General features: G+C 39.2%; 1 protein-coding gene across 10 annotated transcripts in view; it reads right to left on the bottom strand.

Moving 5' to 3' along the window:
• The window catches only part of LOC136324324 (transducin-like enhancer protein 4), a 153,558-nt gene that overhangs the window by 67,893 nt on the left and 60,519 nt on the right, over positions 1 to 25,146 (bottom strand). For 5 of the 10 annotated variants that reach the window (XM_066257035.1, XM_066257038.1, XM_066257031.1 and 2 more), the window contains 2 exons: positions 2,693 to 2,894; positions 1,413 to 1,429 (listed from right to left, as the gene is read on the bottom strand). In XM_066257035.1, the coding sequence (XP_066113132.1) occupies positions 1,413 to 1,429; positions 2,693 to 2,894 (219 nt within the window). Of the gene's footprint in view, positions 1 to 1,412; positions 1,430 to 2,692; positions 2,898 to 25,146 lie in introns of all 10 variants that reach the window. The other 5 variants (XM_066257034.1, XM_066257037.1, XM_066257030.1 and 2 more) reach the window with 1 other exon arrangement.

Raw genomic sequence — 25,146 nt, forward strand, 5'->3', positions numbered from 1 at the left:
TAAATATTTTCCCAGTCTTCTGGGAGTGGGATAGGAGAGGCGGTTTTTGTTTAGTTCACTGGCCTGCCTAAAGGTATGTATTTATCATTAAGAAGTCAGGGAATGTTTATATTATGGTCTCAGAATAACTAGACAGGCTTTTTCCAATGGCTGCTATCAGCTAATCCTGGTCAATGCATTTACTTACTACTTCCTAAGTACACACAGGTGGAACATTCACTACACTCTAAGAATGCCTTTTAATCTAGATAGTGATACGCATATTATACAACAAAATACACAACTATAAATTCATAATTAAATAATTCAATGTGTGCAGTTCCAATTGTAAATATTGACATTTCTATGCGTGTGCAGATGCCCTTTCAAATTACAAAGAGTCTTGAAGGGTAAAACAGATTAATTTTTATTTTCCATTATTTAAGGGCTCCGGGAAAAACCTTACTTCCCTTTTATTGTAAAAAGACAGGAATAAAGAGGCATTCAAAGTGACAGCACAGATGGTTCCCAGGGAAGATTTTAGTCTTCATATACTTAATTTCATTAAAATCTGCAAGAGATCTAACTACCTGTGCTCCAAAACATTCAACTGTAAAATACAAGAAAAGAGACAGCATCTGCACTTTGACCAATGCTTGCAAACTATCCTTTCCTTCCTAATCTACGCAAGACACAGTGGCATACGCAATACAATTATGCATAATCAGCAGATTTACATTGTTCTTAGCTCAAAAGTGATCAAGCAATTTTCACATTTTACTCATTTCCTGCTGTCACAGCCTGTTTTTGTTATTTGCTTACTGTATAAATTCAGGCATCCAAATCACTAGGCCCTAATTACTTTTCCACTTTCCTGAAAACTTATCTATAAAGAGATACAGAAGGCTGGTAAAACAGATGTAAAAAATAACTTGTTATATTGGAAACCAAGATATTATTAACCAAAAAAAAAAAAATTCTCCCTGGTGAAGAAAAATGCTTTTAAACAAATGTTTTCATAAAGAGTTTCATAGTATAAAATTGCTTCCCAAAATACAAGACTAATGTGTATTTCCTTATAAACCAATTTATTTACTTCTTTTCTTTATTATTTATTTATCTTATATCCAAAGCCTGAAGAAAAGCAGTTATTTGTTTTTCCCACATGGCAAGACATAATAAAATGAGCAATGCAAGCCAGATCTTATAATTCAATCTTGGCCTACAAATCTAATTCTGGTAGAGAAATGGCACCAATATTTTAAAAAGTCTCAACCACATAACTGAAAGTAATCCAGAAATGCAGTCTAACACTGTTTGGTGAAGGCCCACCAACTCATTCTCTAAATCTCGAAGAATCCATTACTAGATTTGCTCAGATCACTCTGAGCCCCTTTAAAATCCATTCCTTCGCCTGTGAAGGTTAGTCCTACCTTGATGGAGTCTCTGTCTACAGGCCAAACAGCAACACCACACGTGGACCAAGTGGTAGGAAGAAGGAGAAAAGAAGAGTACTAGTTAGTTTACATAAAATCATACATTCATCAAACCTGATCTCTGCTAAATAATAAATGGCACAGATGTCAACTTTGCTGTAGAGTTAATTATTAATACTACTTGACCAGATTCACAAAGCGCCAATCTTCCTTTGACAAAATTTCGGAAACCTAAGCTGGATATTCCTATTATTCATATTCCTTATCAAATTTCCCACTTACCAACGTGTTTACAATCATGCCTTAGCTCTGAACCGTAGCATTAAGATAACTGGAAAACAAATTATTATAGTGCTTCCAACATCAGAGATGGGAAATTTATTTTATGTGATAAATACCATTTACCCAGGATTATAATTCATGGCTAATGACACTGTAACAGGAGTAGATAAAGGTTTTAATTATAAGCCACACCCTTCGAACCAACGAACCACCCATGTGCTAAGTAAATTCCCACAAAGAAATGCTGGGAGAGACTTTATTTGCTTTTCTGACATTAACTAATAAAGATTATTAGTTTTGTGACAAACATATGGTCACTTCAAAGGTCTCTGCACCACCATCTACTTTAGTAGCAGGAGGAAACCAACCCAGAAGCAGCAGAACTGGCCTTTAAATCAATTACACTGCACAAACAATTGTATTCTTATAGAAAGAAATTAGTTAATTTCATGATTCTAATCAGACTGAGTGAGAGAAATAGTTAAACCAACAGATTTCACTAATTTGGACTGTATTTTCTCAATTACTAAGACTACTAAAATTGTTTTTTTACTTGTGAGATTTTTCACTGCATTATATAGAGACTGATATGATTTATAAATAATTGGTTCTGTCAAAACTATAAAGTAAGCCTTTATCAGTCTTTCCCCAAAATAGATTTGGTCAAAATTATCTATTAATGACACTATTTCAAACACAGAGCAGCGTGAGATTTCCTTACTGACTTAGACTTGGGGAACATAGGAGACAGTAGCAAGGGATCAAAGGCAATAACCAGGAAACAGAACGCTTTGCCTTTGACAAGTGCCTTCACTCTTGCCAACCACTACACTAGGGTATCTTTTGGTAGAAGACGTCTTCCAATAATTAATTTACCTTCCAGCAGAAATCCTTTTTTTAGTCAATGGTAAAATTAAACCCAGAGAGAGACACAGAATAAACAATGGCATCAACAGCAGGTAGGTTATATCAGGCTGGCATCCTGGATAGCTCACCTCTTTGGTGATCATTGTCATGGTGCTTCTTCTCGTCTTTAATTGGAAGGTGGGACTGGCCTCCCAGGGCACTGGAGAGGGCCAGAAGGCCGGCACTGCTACCAATGGGTGGAATGGCAGGGGGCTGAAGTCCCGAAGGGTGTGGGGTCAGAGGCACAGGCAGACCATGTCCATGTGATAAATGCTGGGCCTGGAGTTGTTGCTGCTGTGAGAAACCAGACAAAGATATTGAACTTGTTCCACAGATCTGTACCTCCCGCCACCCAAATAAAAGGAGAGAAAAGACAAATAACAAGATCATGGAAAACCCAGAACCCATGAGAGAAAGGTCTAACCTTCACATATATATATATAAATATTTTTTAAAGGGGAGGGAGAGAGATGTATAGTAGAGAAATGCTGTCCTTTATTACTCAGGGGGTTTTGCAATGTGCTGTAAGTAACTTAATTTTTTAAATAGTGAAATTACTGAAGTAACTTTTAATAGCTGAAATTCAGATTTCTTTAATAAAAAGTATCTAGATTTAGTTCTCCAAAACCTAAGGCTGTATTATCATGCATTTCAAATCAAAACATATACGTGACTAACTGTTAAAGCAGTTATGTTGAACAAAAAAAAGCTGAAAATTGAGAAAATTAGTGTTAAACAGTTCTCCCAGAACCACTGCACAGCATGCAGTGAGAGTTAATTTGAAAGAGAAAACCTGAATTAACAACCCAGAAAAGGAAACTGGTTGCAGCCACCGTTTTTAAGCCCCTTTAAGTGTCCTCAGCGGTACTTGAGCAAATTACTAAAGAAAATCTAATGTAGCAAGGCTTGGGTCCTCCTGCAGGCTTGCTCAATAATGCTGAAATAATTGGGCACTCCGTGCACGTTTAGTGATGCTCGAGTGAAAAGCTCGAGGCCTGCCCTTGTACTCTTCTCCGGCAGCCGCTTCTGTGTTGTGACAGGTTTATCTGAGTGGGACCGGGATGCATGCACCAGTAACTGTGCTGACAAGAGTTTAAAGTCATTTTTACCAGCACACTGGCAACACATGGAGAAAGCCCTCAAGAGGCTGGAATGGGAGTGCTTGACCTCAGCAGAGGCCACATCAAGCTCGAGGCTGCATGCAGCCTGGCTGTGGGCAGGCCCTGCTGCCTCCTCCCGCAGAAGGGGGCGGATAACAGGAGATGCCGAGTTACTATTTCCCTCAACAGAAATCCCTCCAACTTGAGACCCTGCTTATTAACAATGTGCTGAGAACAAGTGCTGAAAAATTCTGTAGATTCTGTGGTGCTCATATTTTAATTTCTGCTGTTAAATAAAGCACTCATCAGGCCCGCCCTGTGATAGCCCAATAGTCCCTTCTACTTTTCTACACAGGACTTCAGAAATTAGCTTATTAAAAAATGTGTGGGGCAGTAAATTCTGCTTCCCTTCACTGATAAAAAGAATCCTGAGATGCTTTTATTTTTAAAGAAAGTACGTACTCCAAAGAAGAAAAGCGAACATTTTTTTCTCCACCCCAAATCACTTTTACTTCCTTCCTCTTCCACTCTACATCTTCCTGTGTCAGACTATAAAAGTCTGCGCTTAGCACTTAATTACTAGCTCTTTTCTCCAACTGACCACCTATTTTCTGGCTATGTGCACTTAAAATATTGTAATAAAGCACTAACACTTCCAGGGCAAGCTGACATACCGAGAATGGAAAACTCGGCACAAGGGTCCAGATACTACCCCCGCCAGGCCCACACCGCCCAGTCCAACAACGTACTTCTTCATTTGGGCGGCCAAAATCATATCCATAGTTCCTTACGTCCTGTTATGTATTTAGCTGTGACCAAACACTGTGAGCACACAATCACATTTTTTAAATGTGTTAAAAATAACGTCCATGAAAAAAACAAGGCTTTCAAGGTAAATATATGGCAAATTTATTTCAAGACCTTGTTCAACGGAAATTGCCAGAAAATTGCTTCAATTCCTTTTCTCCTCTAAACCCCCGAACGCGGTGTGTGTACGGGTCAGGCGCGTGGGTTCCCTCCATCTCAGAGCAGAGTTCAATTGGCAAGCGTTCGTTAAGAGCCTGCATACTTGTCTCTCATCACTTTTCCTAGACTCCAAAGCTCTATGAGACTCTACATCTGACACAAACTCTGGTTGACTAAAAGGCACTGTGACATTCATATAATAGCTGAGCAATTTAAAAACTTGTCTATTTCTTTAGACATTAAAAAAGAAAACAACAAAACCCTTAGCTAAAAATAATACCTTCAAAGACCCAGGTGTTCCACTTTTATTCTTCTCTTATAGTACAAAAAATAAGCACCAACAGCCCCATTTTTCCATCTGACCAGGAACTTGTCAGAGGCAGGAAATATACTCCCACCCTGTCTGCTGCACAGGCCATTCACAGTGAGGCTTCCTGGGCTCCTCACTTGTGCTCTATTCCACCTCAAATAGTTTCACACTACTTCCTCCTCCGTGCCTTAGAGGAGGGGCCCTTTCCCACCATGGCCGGCCCTGCCTCACCTGCACAGGCAGCAGCATCTCTGTTCCCTCCTCGTTTCATTGCTCTTTTGGTTTACATCTCTCTTCCTCGCCTTCAGCTGCTCTGTCACTGATTTCATCAGTCTGCTTGCAAGTTTAGTACCACGGCCCCTAACACACTGCTACTTAAGATGAAATGAACTGCCTATCAAATGCCAGAAGAACTTGAGGTAGCATTTTTTTTCCCAGAGGGAAAAACACCAGATTTCAATCACTTTTTGTGTCCCCCACTGCCCCTCATATAGTGCCGCCTTGTACATTAATTGGCACTTGATAAATGCTTTTAAATTTAATTAAAATAATCTTCTTTTGCCATCTTCAGCTACTGCCCTTGTCTTCGCACAGCCAAACTTCTTTGAGAAGCAGATTTGCTGTCTCCACTTCTCAACAACGCCCTCTGTGTTCACACACACACACACTCCTTACTCTTTCATCCCCAATCACTGGGACTCAGGAGCCCATCATTCTCATAAAACTGATGACTATTAGGCCAGCAGTTACTTCCAGGTTTCAGTTTTCTCTCTGGCAAACTGGCAGCCGTGACCAGCAAGCCCTCCTGGCAGCCCCTACCCTCACTGCCTCAGGAGGGCTGCGGTCCCCAGGGCTCTGCACCTCTCTGACTGCCTCTGTCCCTTAGCTCTCCTTGGGTTTCTCTCCTCTTGCTCACTGCAGAGGAGGAGATCCAAACTCTTTGCTCCTCTCCCATGCTCCAGTATTCCCCGGCCTAACTTCTTGCCAGACAGTTCTACTTGGCAAGCCAGCATTTTCTGAAACTGAACATGTTTAACACAAAGCCCCTACCTAAGTAACTGCCACTGGGTCAAGATATCTCTCAGTCATCATCAATTCTTCTTTATTGTCCATGCTCCTCAATCCAGAATCACAGATACCTGTCAATTCTCAAATAATCTCTTGTACTTCTACTGCTACCATACTTACACCCCCTACTTCAATTACAAGTCTCTATTCGCTTATTTCCATTCCAGTGAACCCAACCTACATCACCATGGACAATTTTTGGAAATTCATGTCATCTCCTGTTTCTCAGAACAACCTCTCCATTCCTTATCTAACTTAAGCTGCACTCAACTATCCCAACTCAGCTCATGTTTCACCTGCTCTGCAAAGACTTCCCCAAAACCCCATGTGCCTGCTACCTTACAGAACTCTATGTATCATTCACAGGCATAGGTTGCCTTGTAACAGTATATACATTTACTCATCTTTTTATGAATAAGAAGATCTGATTTGCAATGAGAGTCTCTGACTCTGAAATGAAGACACCAACCTCAGGCCTCTCTGCACCCCTGCCACCTAGAACACCACTATTTAGTCATCTGAGTATGTATTTAAAGAGTTTGAGGAATTAAATTTCTACTAAATGTGAAAGGAGTTCCTATAAAACCTTTTTTTTTTTTTTTTTAAGTAAGAAGAAGAAAGATAGTGAGACAGACTCCCACATGTGCCCTGACCAGGACCCACCTGGCAACCCCCTTCTGGGGTCGATGCTCGAACCAGTCAAGCCATTCTCTAAGGGAAAGGAAGAGAGAGAAAGGGGAGAGGGAGGGGGAGAGACACAGATGGTTGCCTCCCATGTGTGCCCTGACCGGGGATTGAACCCAGGACGTCCACACACCAGGCAGATGCTCTATCCACTGAGCCAGCTGGTCAGGGCAGTTCCTATACAGCCTTTATACAGCTTCTATTAATGTTAAAGAATCATAGATTTTTATCTAAACCAAAAAATTAACATAAATGTATGTATTATGAATCAAATTATAGACAGATTTCCCTAGTTTTCCCATTGATGTCATATTCCAGACTTGTATTTAGAGAGATCCTAATTTTTCACTTGTTATCATACCAAAATTATAAAACCCTCTCAAACGTTTTATGAATGGCAACATCCACACTGGAGTCAAATTGTTTAATAGAATACACCTTGAACTAAAAGTGAGGAAAAAAAGTGAGAGTGAACTCCCAAAAACTCATTTTACAAATTACCCGTTATACATATAAAATATCAAACAAAAAAAGCATAATCAGTAGGAAGTCCTACATAAAGAAAGGAGCAATTTTTATCACATAAAACTATAAGATTAAATAAAACCTGACCACTGGTTGCTCAGTGGATATAATGTCAACCTGGGATGCTGAGGTCCCTGGTTTAGAACCCCGAGGTTGCCAGCTTGAGCATGGGACTGTTGTCATGATCGATCCTAATGTCGCTGGCTTGAGTCCAAAAGTAACTGGCTTGATGCCTAACGGCACTGCCTTGAGCAAGGGGTCACTGGCTCAGCTTGAGCTCCTGGTCAAGGCACGTATGAGAAGCAATCAATGAACAACTGAAGTGAAGCAACTTCAAGTTGATACTTCTCATCACTCTCCCTTCCTGCCTCTCTCCCTTCCCTGTCTCTGTCTCAATCTTTCTCTTTCTCTAATAAAAAAAAATAAGATTAAATAAATCACCAAAAGATGCATGACAAAAAATGTAAGACAGATATACATACTGAAATACTATGGGTTTAAAAATGTTTACATCAATAAAACAGACAGACCACTTATTTAGTGGTCATTTTTATGCTTCTTTGTAAGTGTTCACCTTAGAAACTATCTTAGCAGTAGAGTGGCAGATGTATTTATAATGGATAATGATTCCTAATTAGTCAGAAACATCAATCTATTAGAGGCAGTCTTTCAATAAAAACACTATGTCATCAACAGCTAAACGAACTTCAGAATTTCCTCTATTTAAAAAAAAATGGCTTTAGCAAATTTCAAAACATTCAAGAATTCAATATTTTAAAAAATATATTTTATTGTGTAGTCTCATCAACAGAGAAATATTCAAAGCAGACCCCCTAAAAAAGGAGTCAGATTTCTGTGGATATTGTCCAAGGAACTGAGAGTAGCATCACCTATTGCAGTGATTTCCAACCTTCTTATACTTGGGAGCCAGTAAAAATAGGAAAATTGTTTCAGGGACCACTAAGGCAGACTTCACCCTGAGCATAAGCGAATTCAACTAAGATTACTGGGTCTACACTCCTCATACAACATGAGGGTGCTTAACTGTTCTGTAAACTGGTATGGAATTTGTTAGACCAGCCGTGGTCTACAGACCAGTGGTTGAAAAACCCCGACCTAATGGAGACTGTCCTACAAAATAGGAAAAGCTTGCTAACTTTTCCCAAGAGCTGTAATGTTATATCCTCTGATCTCTGCCCCATCTACAGCAATTACAGAGCAATTATCCTGCAAAGGTTTACTACTTTATCCTACAGCCACACTAAGAAATAAGATGGATGGAAAGGAAATATCTAAGAGTACATAGTTCAATACTGATTTGTTACTAAAACAATTTAAGATATTATCACCACTCTAGGTAATTATAAACCAGCAGTTTAAAAATGTTGACTTAAGAAGAAAAAAACAACATCAAGCCAAAGAATCAAAGAGGAGGTCATCGACCAATTAAACATTAGTGCTAATTAAACATTAAAATAAAATACACTCTTTATAACCAAAACTGAAAAATTCTTCTCACTGAGATTCCTAGGCCATTACTACTTTTGGGTGCCTTATTTCATTAAAAAACAAAACAACAACAAAAAAAGCTCTCATATTTCCAACTATAATACGAAATGAAAACCTTTTTTTCTGGTCCTTTGATGGAATAGTCAAGAGAATAAACATTAAAATGGACTGCACTTTAAACTTAGGCAAGTAAGTACTCCATTAAGATAATTAATTTAATTTTGAAAAATAGCTAGTAATTCTTTCTGAAAATATACAGCATTGAAATGGTAGACACAGCTTCAATTCTGTTAATAGCTTTTTTACTGGAGTTTCTGCAACAAAGAATTACTTCCTTGCAGTTTCAAGTTTGTAAGGAAGGCCAGAAAAGGACCACTAGCGAAATAAGTTCACGGGAAGTGCTGTTTGAAATTGAAATGTTGTCTTTCTGTCCTCAGAAAGAGGAATTCTTTTTAATAGAATCCCCAACTGGTTGATCATGAGGGCCTGACAGGCCAATAGCCAAGCAGGGGCAGAGTGAGGGCAGAGCTGCAGCCTACCCACACCTGTGCAATTCCAGACAACTCCGACTGGAAACGGAGGCTTGCTTTCCACACCCTGCATTTCCTCTATGCTAGCAACAGCAGTACAACCCTCAAAAGAAAAAAAAAAATGCATCCTTCTTAGAAGCAATGATACCCAGTAGCAATGAACACACCTCATGTCATAACTTAGTTTCTCAAAAAAAAAAAAAAAAAAGTGAGCAAGAAAGTTTTGTAAGCTATGTAGACTACTACAGGGGAGTGACAGATAGTACAATGAGCAAAACAGGAGTCGTCGTCACTGGCAAAACTTGAGACAATTTAGCACCATAAAAAATAAAAATAACTACAGTAATAGATTATAAAACACATTTTTAAAAAGTTTCAGGAGTGGGGTCCATGGTACTCCAAGAAAAGAGATAGAGCTGTGGAGCTTTCTGGGGCCAAAACCTAGAGACTGGCTCCCAAATTCACAACCATTCTTCCACCCAGCTGACCACACTGGGTGCACTTAGCTTATATGTATGCCTCGATCCAACCGGGAGACACCACGAGGAGTGAGAGAGGCCTGAGAGGAGCCAGGAACGAGGAGGGAGCAGACTGAAGTGGAGCAACAAGCACAGGGAGGGCCCAGTGCCAGGCTGCTATCCACACGCCTTGGACTGAGAAGTGCCCTCTAGTAAGGACACTGGGGGTTGGGCAGAGTCTGAGAAAGAAGATCCTGGATGGCATCCAGGGATAAGTTACCTGGCTGAAACTCTTACCACTGTGAGCAAGAGCCAGTCACCTAAGTCCCCAGGCCTCAGTTTTTTCATGTAAGAAGTGGGAACAGTTATAAAATCCACTTCTCCAAGGATGTTGGGAGAATTATATGAGATTGTGCATATAAAACTGTTAGCAAAGTTCATGGCAGATAGTAAACACTCAATAAATGATGGCTGCTATTATTGGAAAAAGGTGTCCAGAAGCGCACTCGTGTGTGCACGCGCGCACACAGACACACACAGGAGGAGGAATAAGAAAAGCTCTTCTTCACAAACTAATGTCAATTAAAACAAAATAGGGTTTAAAACGTAGCACTTCACTAACCTCAATGTATTAATAGCATCAATAGATGCTAAAACCCCTGGCACAAAACTGCTGGGTATTTAGAGTCAAAGCATCACCCCACAGACTACTTAACTCACCAATAATGTGATACAACTGGAAATATACATCACCTACTAGCATTTCTGCTAAAAATATTTTATCTGAATTTACATGAGAAAACAATCGAAAAATACAGGTTGTGGACATTCCAAAAGTCCAGCCTGGAGTTTTCAAAACACCCAAAATCATGAAGTAAAATGGTTTGGGACTGTGTTACTATAAAGACTGAACAGAGGGGACAACAAAGGCATTTTTGAATATGAGTCTTAGGACTGGAGGGAAACTGCTGTGAAGGAAAAAAGTGCCACCCCAGACATTTCGTGTGCACTTGGAGATTTGTGGAATATGAACCATACACTGGCTACATGGACGTGTCATTGTATGAAGCGTACATAGGAAAATACCCTTGTTCATAAAGCACACTGAGGTATTATGGCGTGAAACGTCATCACGGCTCTCTTACCTTCCAGAAGTTCAGTACAAACAAAACTGTGTATGAATGTACGTGTATGCATATATACACATAAATACCAAACAAAAGTTACAAACTATTAACTGGTGAGTGTAGGTGATGAGTCCAGTGTTGTATATTCGTTCAGCTTCCCTGTACTTGTGGGGATGGGGAAAACAAGATGTGCCTTTTTAGCCAAAAGATTGGGAATTCTTGCTTTTAACAAATATCTCTAGCAAAAGCTAAAAGTTAAAGTGAATATAATGGAAAGAAACAAAAATAAAAAGAACAAAGGAAGGACTTTTTCAACCTAAGCTTATCTGTAACTCATTCCTGATGACTTAAAGCAGGAGCTTTACCGGGAGAAAGACCTGCATTTAGAATTTAGAGCAAAACAAACAAACAAAAAAAAAATAGTATCACTCCAAGGCTCTTTGTCACACTATCACCACTCCGGTCCTCAGGATCCCTGGACTGGGGAAAGGCTGGCAACGAGCAAAGCAAGCAAATCCCACTGAGTCATGTGCCAAGGAGCCCCTTGTCTTAACTTGCAGTTTAACTTATGAAATAATAACAGCAAGAAAAGAAGGGGGAGTAATCTAGAAAGCTTGATTAAATTAACTTTCCCACTGAGATCCTATTAGAATTTTTTTCTGAATTGGTCCAGTTTCCTAGGAAAGGTATTTCTAAGCAAATTAATAATAAAAATGTAATTTCCTGGAGGCTTGTTTAAACGATTTAAATATTTTTTTCAGAGATTTTAATATTATCCTACTGAAATCAATGCTTCATTTTGTGTCTTAGTCATTATAGTCACCAAGCTAAGAGATCATGCTCAGAGAAAGACTGAAGTTACTTCAGAGTATGTGAAGCTAAACTGCCACATAAAAAGCCTGTGTCTACTTGAGGTTCTTCAGTAATTCTGTAATGACCTTAGAACTGAAGACGTAGAATGAACCTCAGACGACATCTAGGTGAATTGTTTTCCAACATTTTGACCATAATTCGTGTGGTACACACACGTAACCTGCATGAAATACTTACGTAAATAAAACAAAGTTTAACAACCTAATATTATGTGCAACACAATATAATATTTTCATTCTCTTCTATTTTTTAATAAAAAATGTTGACTAGGGCTCTCTGAATTTATTTCATTGCACATTCACGAGTCTCATGGCTTGCAATTTGAAAAACACTGAACCAGACTGTGATACTGTGATAAGCATTATACATTTAGGCCTGACCTGTGGAGGTGCAGTGGGTAGAGCATTTGGCCTGGAGTGCTGGTGTTGCTGGTTTGGGGCCCTGCAGTCAGGGCCCATATCAGAAGCAACTACTATGAGTTGATGCTTCCCGCTACTCAACACACCATTTTCCTTCTCTCTCTCTCTCTCCTCGCTCTACAAGTCAACAAATAAAATCTTTAAAAAAAAAAAAAAAAAAGAATTACACATTTAGCCACTGTTCACTGTTCCTAGCACAGAATTCCAAAAACTCTTCAAATCTTCAAAGAGAAAAGAACTAAAGTCTTTTGTTCTGAAAACAGCTAAGAATGGTGCCTGATTGCTAGAACCAACCATGTGATTAGAGGGTTGGAACTTTCAGTTCTACCCCCAAAAGTAAGCGAAGGGGAGAGGGGCTGGAAATTGAGTCCGGCCACCAATGGCCAATGATTGACTCAAGCACGCCTATGTGTTATGAAGCCTCCATACAACTCCAAGGGGCAGAGTGTGGAAAGCCTCCAGGTTGGTAAACGCCTGGAGATTTGGGGAGACTTCCACGCCCTTTCCCCCATACCTTGTCCTATGCATCTCTTCCATCTGCCTGTTTCAGAATTACAGTGGTACCTTGAGATACGAGCAGACCAACATACGAATTTTTAAGATACGAGCCGCAACTCAGTCCATATTTTTGTTCAAGAACCGAGCGAAATTACGAGATACGAGTCGTGATCCGAGAAGCATTGGTGCATGGGTCCAGTATCAGCAGCACAACACCAGCATCTTGTTCTCACATGTTACCCGCAGAATAAAGTCGAATCTCGTGCGCTGTACTCCTTCTTACATCATTTCTGCATTTTTTACTAACTTTTTGTGTGTGCTATCATGGGGATGAAGAAAGTGAGTGTAAGGGACAGTGCTGAGAAGAAGAGAATAACGTCAACAGAAGTAAAGCAAGAAATAACAGAAAAAAACATGAACGTGATGTATGAGTGATTGAACGGGCAAGGATATACGACCGCAATACATCTACAATTTGTACCATCCTTAAACAAAAAGATGCCGTCAAAAGTGCAAATCCAGCAAAAGGAACTACAATTCTGTTCCAATTAAGGACAAATATCCATGAAAAAATGGAGAAGCTTCTGCTGGTGTGGGTGAAAGAGAAAAAGCTGGCAGGAGATACAGTGATGGAGACTGTAATATGCGAAAAGGCACGTATTATTTATGGTGACTTGAAAAAGAACCATCAACCTCAAAAGAGGCAGAAGATACGTTTAAGGCAAGTCACAGCTGTTTGGAAATTTCAAGAAGAGATCTGGCATCCACTCGGTGGTGAGGCATGGTAAAGCTGCGAGTGCTATCGTTAAGGCAGCTGAGGAGTACATCACACGTTTCACTGCGCTCATCACAAAGGAAGGCTAAATCCCCAAACAAGTGTTCAACTGTGATGAAACAGGATTGTTTTGGGGAAAAAAAATGTCCCAGAGGACTTTCTTAACCGCAGAGGAGAAGAAGCTGCCAGGCTATAAACCCATGAAGGACCATCTGACCCTTGCATTGTGTGCAAATGCTAGTAGTGACTGTAAAGTAAAGTCACTGCTAGTGTATCATTCTGAAAATCCTCAAGCCTTTAAGACTCACAAGATTCTTAAAGAAAAACTGCAGGTTATGTAGCACGCCAATACTAAGGCATGGGTTACGCAGCAGTTTTTTATTGAATGGGTAAATCTCGTCTTTGATCCTGCAGTGAAGAAATATCTTCAAGAAAATAAACTCCCGATGAAAGCATTACTAATCCTTAAAAATGCTCCAGCCCACCCACCTGGTCTTGAAGATGACATTCTCGATGAGTTCAAATTTGTGAAAGTTCTCTACCTCCCACCCAACACGGCTTCAATCTTGCAACCTATGGATCAGCAGGTCATTTACAACTATAAAAAGCTTTACACAAAGCACTTGTTCCGCCGCTGCTTTGAGGTGATCGAGAATACAAATCTAACCCTTCTGAGAGTTTTGGAAAGATCACTACAACATCATGATATGTTTACACATTATTGACTTGGCATGGCAAGAACTTGAACTTACATGGAAAAAGTTATGGCTTGATGTTGCAGGCAGACATAGAAGTGTTGGAGGTTGTGTCCCTCAGAAAGTCGATGGGTCTGGAGGTAGATGAGGGTGACATAAACAAGCTCGTCGAGGAACATGAGGGGGAACTCTCAACTGAGGAGCTGAAGGAGCTACAGATGATGCAACATACGGAGCTTCTGCAAGAGATTAGTAGTGAGGAGGAGGTCGAGTTGGTGGAAGTGATTTCTACAAGTGAAATTAAAGACGTGCTGGCAATGTGGGAGAAGCTTTCAAGTTTCATTGAAAAGAAACACCCAGAAAAAGTTTCAACTGGTCGTGCTTCAGCACTTTTTAATGACACTTGTTTGTCACATTTCCGTAGCATTTTAAAAGGCTGGCAAAAGCAAACCTGTTTGGATAAATTTTTATTCAAAAGTCCTGCAAGTGAAAGTGCCGAAAGTGCAGCCAAATAGGCAAAAACAGGTGATGATTAAATGAAAAATACGTAATGTTAAGCTTCGGTTAAGTTTAAAGTTAAGAAAGTGTATTTTTTTACAATCAAGTTTTTGTGGTTTCGTTTTATGTAAAGAAAGTGCAGTTTTAATTTTGTTTAAAGTAAAGGAAATGCAGTTTTAGTTTACATTAGTGTTAAGAAAGTGCAGTTTTAGTTTACGTGTCTACAGTGCCTGCATCCCTTCCTCCCTCCCTCCTCCTCCGCCATTCACTTCCGTTAGCCGCACTCGTCTGTCTCCAGGGTAAGAATACAGTACTAAATAACACTCTTTTCTTTTATTTCATATATTGTTATGAACTGGTAAAGTATACATGTATGTTTCTTAATTAAAAACAGGCCTTTTTTCATAATTTAGGATGGTTTGGGGATGTTTCACGGGGCTGGAACGAATTAAATCTATTTCAGTTATTTTAAATGGGAGAGATTTGTTTGATATACAAGTTGACTGACTTATGAGCTCGGTTACAGAACGAATTAAACTCGTATCTCAAAGCACCATTTTATATCCTTTTATAATAAACAGGTAATCCAGTCAGTAAAATGTTCCCGAGCTCTGTGAGCTGCTTTAGTGAGTTAATCAAACCAAGTAGTGAGCTGTTAGCAATACAGAGGACAACCTGGACTTGCATTCGGCATCTGAAGTAGGGTGGGAGTAGTCTTGTAGGGCTGAGCCCTTAACTTGTGGAATTTAATGCTATCTCCTGATACACAGCCATCAGAAGTGAATTGAACTGGAGTATACCCAGATGGTATCAGAGAATTGCTTGGTGGTGTGGGGAAACCCCTATATTGGAATTGGATGCAAAACTGTTCAGAACACCAAGCTGAGTGAAGTTCAAAATAAAGTCATGGGAGTTTCTGTCGACATCAGTAATGGAGCACAAGGCCCTATCTTTCAGTCCAGTGGTGTACTGACTGCATCATCAGGACCTTTCCTAACTAGGGAGGTCTGACCCTAAGAGATAAGCAATCATTACTCATAAGAATCAACCCAGACCACTACGAGTTTTGAACTGAGACCTGAGGACAAGAAGGAGAGCACCTTTCAAAGTGCACCTGCAGAGAGCTGGGAGAAGAGAATCAGAGAGGAGAGAAGAGCAGGTGTAAAGGCCCAGAACAGGAAAGGCCTGCAAGGATGAAGGAAGAAAGGGAAGTCTGGTGGGAACCCAGTGAGCATGGCAAAAAGGAGGGGCGCAATGCAAATATTCTGGGGATCAGATCATGATTTTACACTTTCATCTAAGAACACTGGGAACTTGAGACTCTGGTGAGTTTTTTTGCTTTGTTTAAGGTGGACTTTTAGTTTGTACTTAACTATTAGTATAAGCTAGATCAGAATCATTTGTTGGCTTTATGTGTTATAGATATCTTCTCTCAGTTTCCAGCTTGTCTTTTATTTTCTTTAGGATATCTTTCGATAAGTAGATGTTTTCAATTTTACATGAGTAATGTTCTCTTTGTTCTTAGTTTGAGTTGCCAGTGACCCATTAAGAAATCCTTTCCTACCCCAAGATAAAAATTTTTTTTTTTCCTGAAATTTGAAAAGTTCTGTCTTTTCATGCTTTTCAGATTGACTTTGGCACATGAGACAGGTGGACCCAATTCCACTTTTAGCACAAGACTAACCAACTATCCCCCCCTCCCCCGGTAATATTTACTACTGCCCGTCTTTTCCCCCAGTGACATGCCTGCCCTTCTGACACACTGAGTAGATCTATTTCTGAGTACTTTGTTCCATTTCATTGGCCAAAAGGCTGATAAGTCTTGAGCTAGTGTTATAGAATTTAAACTTTTTTAATGTTCACATGCTTTGTGGAGACTGGATGTGGAGTGGCCAATGAAAGAAGAGAGACTAGCTAGGAGTTCAAGTCAAAAAAGATGACTTGGATTAGGATTGTGGTAGTACAAGTTGCAACGCATCAGAGAAGTGAAGATCATTTAAGTTGGCGCTGAAAATACATGGTTTGGAAGGAGAAGAGTATAGAAATAACAGGAGGAATTCAGGATACATTGTAAAATCAGGGCTCATGTAACCGGGTAGATGGTTGTACCCTTTACTCATCTGGGACAGAAAAGAGCAATGGGTCTATAAATATAATTTTATATATTTTTTAAATAAATAATTTCTATACAGTAGTTTTCAGTACATAACCTCTAAAAGTCATGAATTCCTTTTATACTGCTCACAAAAATTAGGGGCTATTTCAAAATCAATATGAAGCAATAAAAAAAGCAGCATTTGATTTTTTTTTATTAAACAGGAACATTAGAAAAGCAAATGACAAGTCAAAGAAAAGTTGTTTTATTATACCAATGAGATGCAAAACCAACTTTTATTTTATTGGTGAAAATGCACTGTACAAAAGGCTGAAAGTACTGGAGTATCTGCACATTCCCTGGTCCCCTCATTTTTGTCAGCAGTGTATCAGAAAAGTTGTATGTTAAATGAAGACAAGCAGAATGGAAAGAAATTAAGTCGACATAATCCAACTAGCCAAAGAAAACAAATATAATTTGTTAATGAGTACATTCAGTATTTTTTCAATGCATATATAAACATTTCAAAACAGAAATAACACCTTGCTATCCACTAGTGTAAAATGTTTTCCTACTTAGCCAGTATCAAAGAACATTTTCCTATCTCCCTAAGTAATATTTTGACTACATCATTAATAATGGCTGTACAGTACATGCCCTTGTACAGTTATATTGTATGAGAGTTCACTTAAGAGGTCCTCAATCACTGGGTCAAAGTTTAGGGGCTTCAAGTTTGTGTGTGTGTGTGTGTGTGTGTGTGTGTGTGTATATATATATATACACACACACACACACACATTTATGTGTTTATATTATATATGTATTTATATATGTACATATATACACACACTGTGAGTCACCATGGTATTAAAATATATCTGTTAAGATCATTCCTCTGCAAGTTATAGAATACCCAAATAAAAATAAGTTTTTAATCTGCACTTAAGTCCAGGGTTGGCTGGACAACTTAGCAGTACCAAGGCCCTGGGTCAACACCTTTCTGATTCTCCTGGTCTATTTTGTATCCTATTTACGTCCTCACAAGATGGCTGCCACAGCTCCAAGCATGAACTCATATTCTCACACAACTGTGTTCAAATGCAGAAAGGAGGGCAATTCTCTCTTTACAAGTCTTTCTGTTAAGAAAAAGATATTTTCTTATATCTCGCCAACCCGGACAGGGTCACATGCCCACAGCTCAGCTGTAAGGAAGGCTGAACAGAGGATATTTTACCTTCCACAGGAGTAGGCTTGGCTCTGCCTGCAAGGCAACACCTCCCCGAGTCCGCCTTGACACCTGTCTTTGTTCCGGAGCCAGTCTGAGGCTATTAGCTGAAAGAAACCTAGGAGCAACCTTGGAGCTTTCCAAATAGCAGCTGTTTTCCTCCCCTTAATGCTTTCTTCTCCCACATATTACTTTGTGCATTGCTATGTCTACAAATTGCTTTGGGTCAACCCAGAAACACTCTAGGGAAATAAAAAAATACGACTGTCACTTTGCTTTGGGACCACAGTGGCACTGCCCTCACTGGTCACAGAAGACAAGCTGGGCCAAGATAAACTCTCCCCTTTCTTATAAATCTACCAAAGAGAAAAAAATGTCTAAGAATCACAAAGAGCAGGCTAGCTCTGGAGTTGCCTTAAAAAGGGTTCAAGAATGTGCCATTTTCATTTTTTCTAAAAAGTGTTGTTTTGGGCAGGGCAAGGGAGGGAGGAACTAGCTTTCATTCTTGCTAATTATTAGGTCAACATCATTATCTAAGTTTGTCATATTACTCTATCCCACAAAGTAGCTGTTATTCACAAGCAGGAAAGACAAAGTTTTCTCAAGATGAAGAAATGGAAGCAGAGGAAAAGCACAGTTTATCATATAGCAATGAAGTAACTTCAGAGATAGGACTTCCAAAATATTGGCAATGCCCATGGTTCTAAACTTATTTATGTCACTTGACTGGCCTCTGGTATGGGCCTTCTAATTGTCCTCTTCTACCAGTCACCCCATTCTTCACACACTGCTCCCTCAGTTAGCTTACCTTTCCTTTTGCTTTCACTGGGTAACTGCTACTGTTGGGTTCATAACTTTATATAGGTATGTATCTATGGATGTCCCCTGCCTGAAAAATCATATGCACTAAAGAGGCAGGGACCAGCTCTTAGTTGTCATTGTGCCCAGAACTTTTAAGAATGCTTCCATAGCCTGACCTGTGGTGGCGCAGTGGGTAAAAGCGTCGACCTGGAACACTGAGGTCGCCAAGGTCGCCGGTTCGAAACCCCAGGCTTGCCTGGTCAAGGCATATATGGGAGTTGATGCTTCCTGCTCCTCCCTCTGTTCTATTTCTTTCCTCTCTCTGTCTCCTCTCTCTAAAAAAATGAATAAATAAAATGTAAAAAATAAATTGTAAAAAAAAGAATGCTTCCATAAACAGGAAGCAAAACAACAAAACCTGAAGGAATATGTACTTGCCTGTATTTTCTTTTGATATGACTATATAAGCTGCTGGCTCCAATTAATTCTTCTTAATATAAGCATAATCCCAAGCAGTCATCATTATTGTTAGTTAAAGCTTAAAAGTTTAATGTGGCTACTTTATTTTCCCTAATACCTATGACAATATAGACAAAATGTAGCTTTGCTTTTTGTTTTTAAACCTGTCAATAGTACAAGAAACTCCCCATCCCCTAGGCCAGGCATCCCCAAACTAACCCCCTGAGGCCATTTATCCCGCCCCCCCACCGCACTTCCGGAAGGGGCACCTCTTTCATTGGTGGTCAGTGAGAGGAACACTGTATGTAGCGGCCCTCCAACGGTCTGAGGGACAGTGAACTGGCCCCCTGTGTAAAAAGTTTGGGGACCCCTGCCCTAGGCAATATTTAGGAACAAATCCAAAGTGAACTCCTGATTTTTAGGTTTCTGAATAATCGTCCAATAGTATCTCCTTATAATGCTATAGACAACTGTTTTCTGTCTACATGTACTCCACCAATATTTCATTATTTCATACCTAGATCTTGCACTGTATGGCATAAGCTCAAACATTTCTTTTGTCACGGGACCCTTTGGGAATCTAAGAAAAAAAATCTCTTCTCCATACCCCTGCCCAACATACACACACAATTTTGCAAACATTTCAGGGACCTAATGAACAGCCTAACACCCAAACATAAAATCCGAGAAGTTCCATAGACCTAAATTTAAAACACCTGGCCTTGTAGTGTTGTTTATGACAACTCTGATTCTTACGTATGAGAGTAAGAATCATACAGGAAGAAACACAGTATGATATGAGTCAAAAGTATTCAAGTGATCTATGGAACTAATGTAATTTAGACTAAGCTAACCAATTAGCATGTACATCTGGCACACCCAATTGCCATTTCCATCGCTGAGCTCTGGACATTGAACACTGGACAATCCTATTAGTGGATAGGGATAAAGAGATGACTGATCTTAGTGTAAAAGAAAGAATATGAAGTTGAGGAAATAAACACAGGATGAGTATAAATATGTGAGCTCTGAAGTCAGGTTTAGATCCCAGTTCTGCTTCTTTCTCCCTGTGTGGCCTTCAGAAAACTACTTATCCCATCAGTGCCTTGGTCTAGTTCAGCGGTTGGCAAACTCATTAGTCAACAGAGCCAAATATCAACAGCACAACGATTGAAATTTCTTTTGAAAGCCAAAGGTTATAAACTTAAACTATATAGGTAGATACATTCCTTATCGAGGTAGCGCCCGCACATGGTATTTTGTGGAAGAGCCACACTCAAGGGGCCAAAGAGTTGCATGTGGCTCGCGAGCTGCAGTTTGCAGAACCAGGGTTCTAGTTATTCATAGAATTAGGACAATAATCCTACTGCCTTCCACATAGATTTGATGCGAAGCTTAAATAAAATAATGCATGCAAATGCTTTAACACAGTACAGTACCTGACAAAAAGCAAATAATAATTTTTTTGTATTTTTAGTTATCCATTTGGAGGGAAAAATATAAGCCTGGGAATATGATAAATCAAGAGAAATAACTTACACGAAGTCCCTCAAGTTAAAAAAACAACTCTGTAGCCATCTAGACAAATGTTTACAAAAACATACAATATTAAGAAAACTAGATATAGCACTTTAGAAGCTATCAGCTCCACCCCTGCACTCTACATGTGAGAAACTGAAATTGCTAATGTCATACTATAAATGATACCCAGAATAAAGTATTTTCTGCCAGTCTATGCTTCCTCTCAATCGTGGCTCAAAATTGAGGAGGAAAAAATCCAAGTGTGAAAATAGCTCAAAATAGAGTGTTCTTTTGACAAATATTTACTGACCATATCTTTATTAAATACTATAAACAAATTACTGCATGTTATTAACCAAATTGTTAACGAGTACTTATTGTATAAATATATTGTTCTAGGCACCATGGCTATAAAAGTAAACAAGACCTCACCTGCTAGTAAAGGGGAAGTGACACATCAATAAACAGTAAGTGTTATGAGGAAAATAAAACAGGCTATTGGGATAGAGAGTGAACTGGGTGAAAGAGCTACTAAAGTCTGCCAGCCAAAGAAGTCCTTTCTCAGGACATAACGGCTAAGCTGGGACTTTAGCACAAACCCTCAATCAAGAAGATGCCTGGGGTGACACAGACAGAAAAAAAAGGCCAATGTGGCTTAAGGAAAGTCACAGAAGAGAGAGGGGAATGCGAAGTCAGAGGGCAGGCAAAGGGTCAGCTCACACACAGTTCTGTAGGTCATGGTAAGAAACTTAGGCTTTATTCTAAGCAAAATGGGCAGCTATCAGAGAAAAGTGCTAAGCAGGGGAGCAAGAGGATACAATTTATATTTCAGAAAAAAGAATACTATGGCTGTGTGTGCAGAATGAAGTATAGAAAGACTAATACACAAACAAGAAGCCTTGTTAAGGAGAAGGCTACCGGAGACCAGAAGAGGGTATACCTGCGCCAGAGGCAGATGGAAGATGCTCTCACCCTGAAAAGAAGAGTCTGGGTCAGAACAGACACTATTTTTGACATAAAAGTTCTTCTATCGTCCACCAGTCAGTCTCTGAGATACAAACAGCAAGGACCTGAGTTCTATAGGTACTACATAGAAAGAGGGTGAGAACAATCCAGTACTCAATAAGCTCAAAATGGAATGGAAAATATTGATAATGAAAGCTACAGAACTCAAGATATGTGTCATTAGCAAGAGACTAGGCATACAGTTTAATGGAACACAACAGAGTCCAGAAATGGACATGCACATACAGTCAATAGATTTTTGACAATGGTACAAAGACAATTCAATAGAGAAAGGATAATCTACTTAATAAACGATGCTTAACAAATGAATCTGATGTCACAGGAAGGAAAGAAGGAGGGGAGAGGAGGGGAAAACAAAGGAAGAAACTCAGCCCACATCTCACACCATAAACAAAAACTCACTGAAACTGGATCATAGGCCTAAACACAAAATTTCTAGAAGAAAACTAGGAAGAAAATCTTTGTGGTCTTGAATGATGCAAAGATTATTGAGATAACACCAAAAGTAAGACTCATAAAGGAAAACAATTCATACATTAGAGTTCAGTTCATCAGTGTTTTATAAATTTCTGCTCTTCAAAATATACCATTAAAAAAATAAACCAACAACTACAGACTGGAAAAATATGTGCAAAATATATAAATTAGTTATATCCAAAATATTTTTTAAAAATCTCAAACTTAATTTAAAAAACAAGAGAATCATGAGGTAAAGATACTTATCAAAGAAGATGGCAAATAAACACACAAAAAAGGACACCCAATATCATTAGCTCTTATGGAAACACATAAAAACAAGAGTACCACTACTGATCTATTGGAAATGGCTAAAAGCCTACAATCCCAAGGCTCTTTCTCACACATATTTGTGAGACTATGAAACACTATGGTCACTTTGAAAACACAATGCAGGTTACTTAGAAAGTTAACAGACTTATCAAATAACTCAGCAATCCCATTTCTAGGTAATGACCCAAAAGAAATGAAAACTTATATTCATCACTTACAAAAATCTGTATGTGAAGATTTATTGAAGTTTTATTCAGAATCACCAAAAACTGGAGATAAATCCAGTTGTCCTTCAAGGGGTGAATGGCTAAAAAAACAATTATAGCCATACAGTGAAATGTATTATTCATTGTACAAAGGAACTACTGATATAAGCAACCAAACCACACATTGTGTTTAATGAAAGATAACTCAAAAGGCTACATAGTATAGAGTTCCACTTACCTGATGTTTTCATAAAGGCCCACTTTGGGAGAAAAAACCATTATGGGAGGGTAGTTAAGTCTAGGTTAGGAAAAGGAAGTGGCTACAAAGAACAAGGGAATTTGAAGGAGTAGCAGAGGCAGAAAAGATATTCTTGATCTTGATAGTGATGAGTAGTAGTTACATGACTATTCAGTTGTCAAGTCTCACAGAACTATATTCTAGAAAGGATAAATGTTACTTTATGTAAATTATACCTTGATGAATCTGACTTAAAAAGAAAGCAGAATATATCAATAATGAATGTATATTGCTGAATTCCTAATCCCATATATCTATAAGTATGAGAAATACACAAACTTGAAAATGTATACAGCCTCATTTTTATGTTTTCTATTATCTGTTTCTCTTTACTCTGCTATCCTTGGAAACTAATGTTTTATTGAAATTAAAACATGTTAATTAAAAGTTGATTAGGTGTAGTAAAATTTGTAAAACCAGAAAGCTTATTACAACTATCAAAACCTTAAGATAATTTAAATGTAATCTGAAGATCATTTTGGAATACATTTCAGAAAACATTTTAAAATATCACTCAAAGTGAAAATAAGATGTTCTCCTCTAATAGGATTTGATAAAGGTAGTCAAAGATTTCCCGAATGAATGAATGAGTAGTTGTAATCATTAAATTACTTTTACTTTTCCTAAAAGGTTCTACACCTTTTGAAAAGGTCCTTAGAACACTCAAGATCACAAATGCATCTTTAGGTAAAATAATTCCCTAAATGATTTCCTAGGGAGCTCTGAGGGGGCACATAACAATTCTCCTTAAAACTTAGCTAAAGTCATTAACCTTTTGGTGACCTGTTTGGAGTGAGCCTGCCTCCTCTCACACTCCCAGCTTTGCAGGACACAAGGCAGGCTGGGTCCACAAGGGAAAAGGTCTGACTAAATGCGAGTTGGTGGTGATGCCACCCTTAGGAACACTACTGGGAAAAAGTCAGTAAGAAAATTAGAAAAGGGAAAGCAAAATGGAAAGAATGAACAAACACTAACCAATAAAAAGGGATAACAATGTACCAGCTTGTAAGTTGCTTAGTGTGTAACCTGCTTTTCTGTGTAACATTTCCATCAGGATCCCTGCCCTACACAGGCCCGGGAGCGACTGATACACAGCAATGTCCGATCACCCACCCACACATCCTGAAACTCTTTGTAACACTGTGTGCTGAACTCCACCCTGAACTATGGAAATACATGTCATTAGGTGGAAGGAGGGAGAGAAGGGTTCCTTCCCTCAACAAAAATAGTAGCACTTCATGTCAGCAACAATTGACAACAACCAAAAAAACCTGAGACCGGCTTCTAGAAGTTTCTTCTTGAGAAAGTTTGTAGTAGACATTAATGCAGTATAGAACAAATTAGAAAACCTGATCTTTACCTAGGTTTTTTAGGGGATTCTGAAATGGAGGCAGAGCTAAAAAAAATGACTTAAATATATGAGGCTTTGTTGTTATGAGAGAAAGTAAATTAAAATTACTGCCTTTTAAGAGCCTCATTGAATTGTATCATAAAGATTAATTATGACTACATCATTCAACGTAGTACCCTGATCCACAGTAAATGAACCTTAAAAAAAAAAAAAAAAGGTGAGGGGCAGGCATACCAAAGTAAAGTACAGAGGACGGTGCAGACTTACACGTAAAACTGCTTTGGTAGATGTGCAATCGCAGCTTTTATCAGACTCTGTAACAGCAGGTGAGCAAAGCCCAACAACTGCAGAAAATCTTCCTTCAGCCCCCGACCCCCACCCAGCAAGCCTTGTACATCAAGCAGCCAGTGGCCAACATATTTTATAAAGCCATTAAGCTCAAGGCACACTGTTCATTAAAGACAATAACAAAGATGAAATGACAGTCTCTGATAAAACGCAAATCTGTTATAACTCATTTTTCAGTTTATCCTGGCCCTAACTGGTTGGCTCAGTGGTAGAGCATTGGCCCAGCGTGTGGGAAGTCCTGGTTCAATTCCAGGTCAGGGCACACAGAAGAAGCTACCATCTGCTTCTCCTTCCCTCCCTCCTTGTTCCTCTCCTCCTCCCCTTCGCCTACCTTCCCCTCCCGAAACCATGGCTTGAATGAGCAAGCCCGCCCCAAGTGCTGAGGATGG

Source organism: Saccopteryx bilineata, chromosome 2, assembly GCF_036850765.1.
Source record: "Saccopteryx bilineata isolate mSacBil1 chromosome 2, mSacBil1_pri_phased_curated, whole genome shotgun sequence".
Lineage (NCBI taxonomy): Eukaryota > Metazoa > Chordata > Mammalia > Chiroptera > Emballonuridae > Saccopteryx > Saccopteryx bilineata.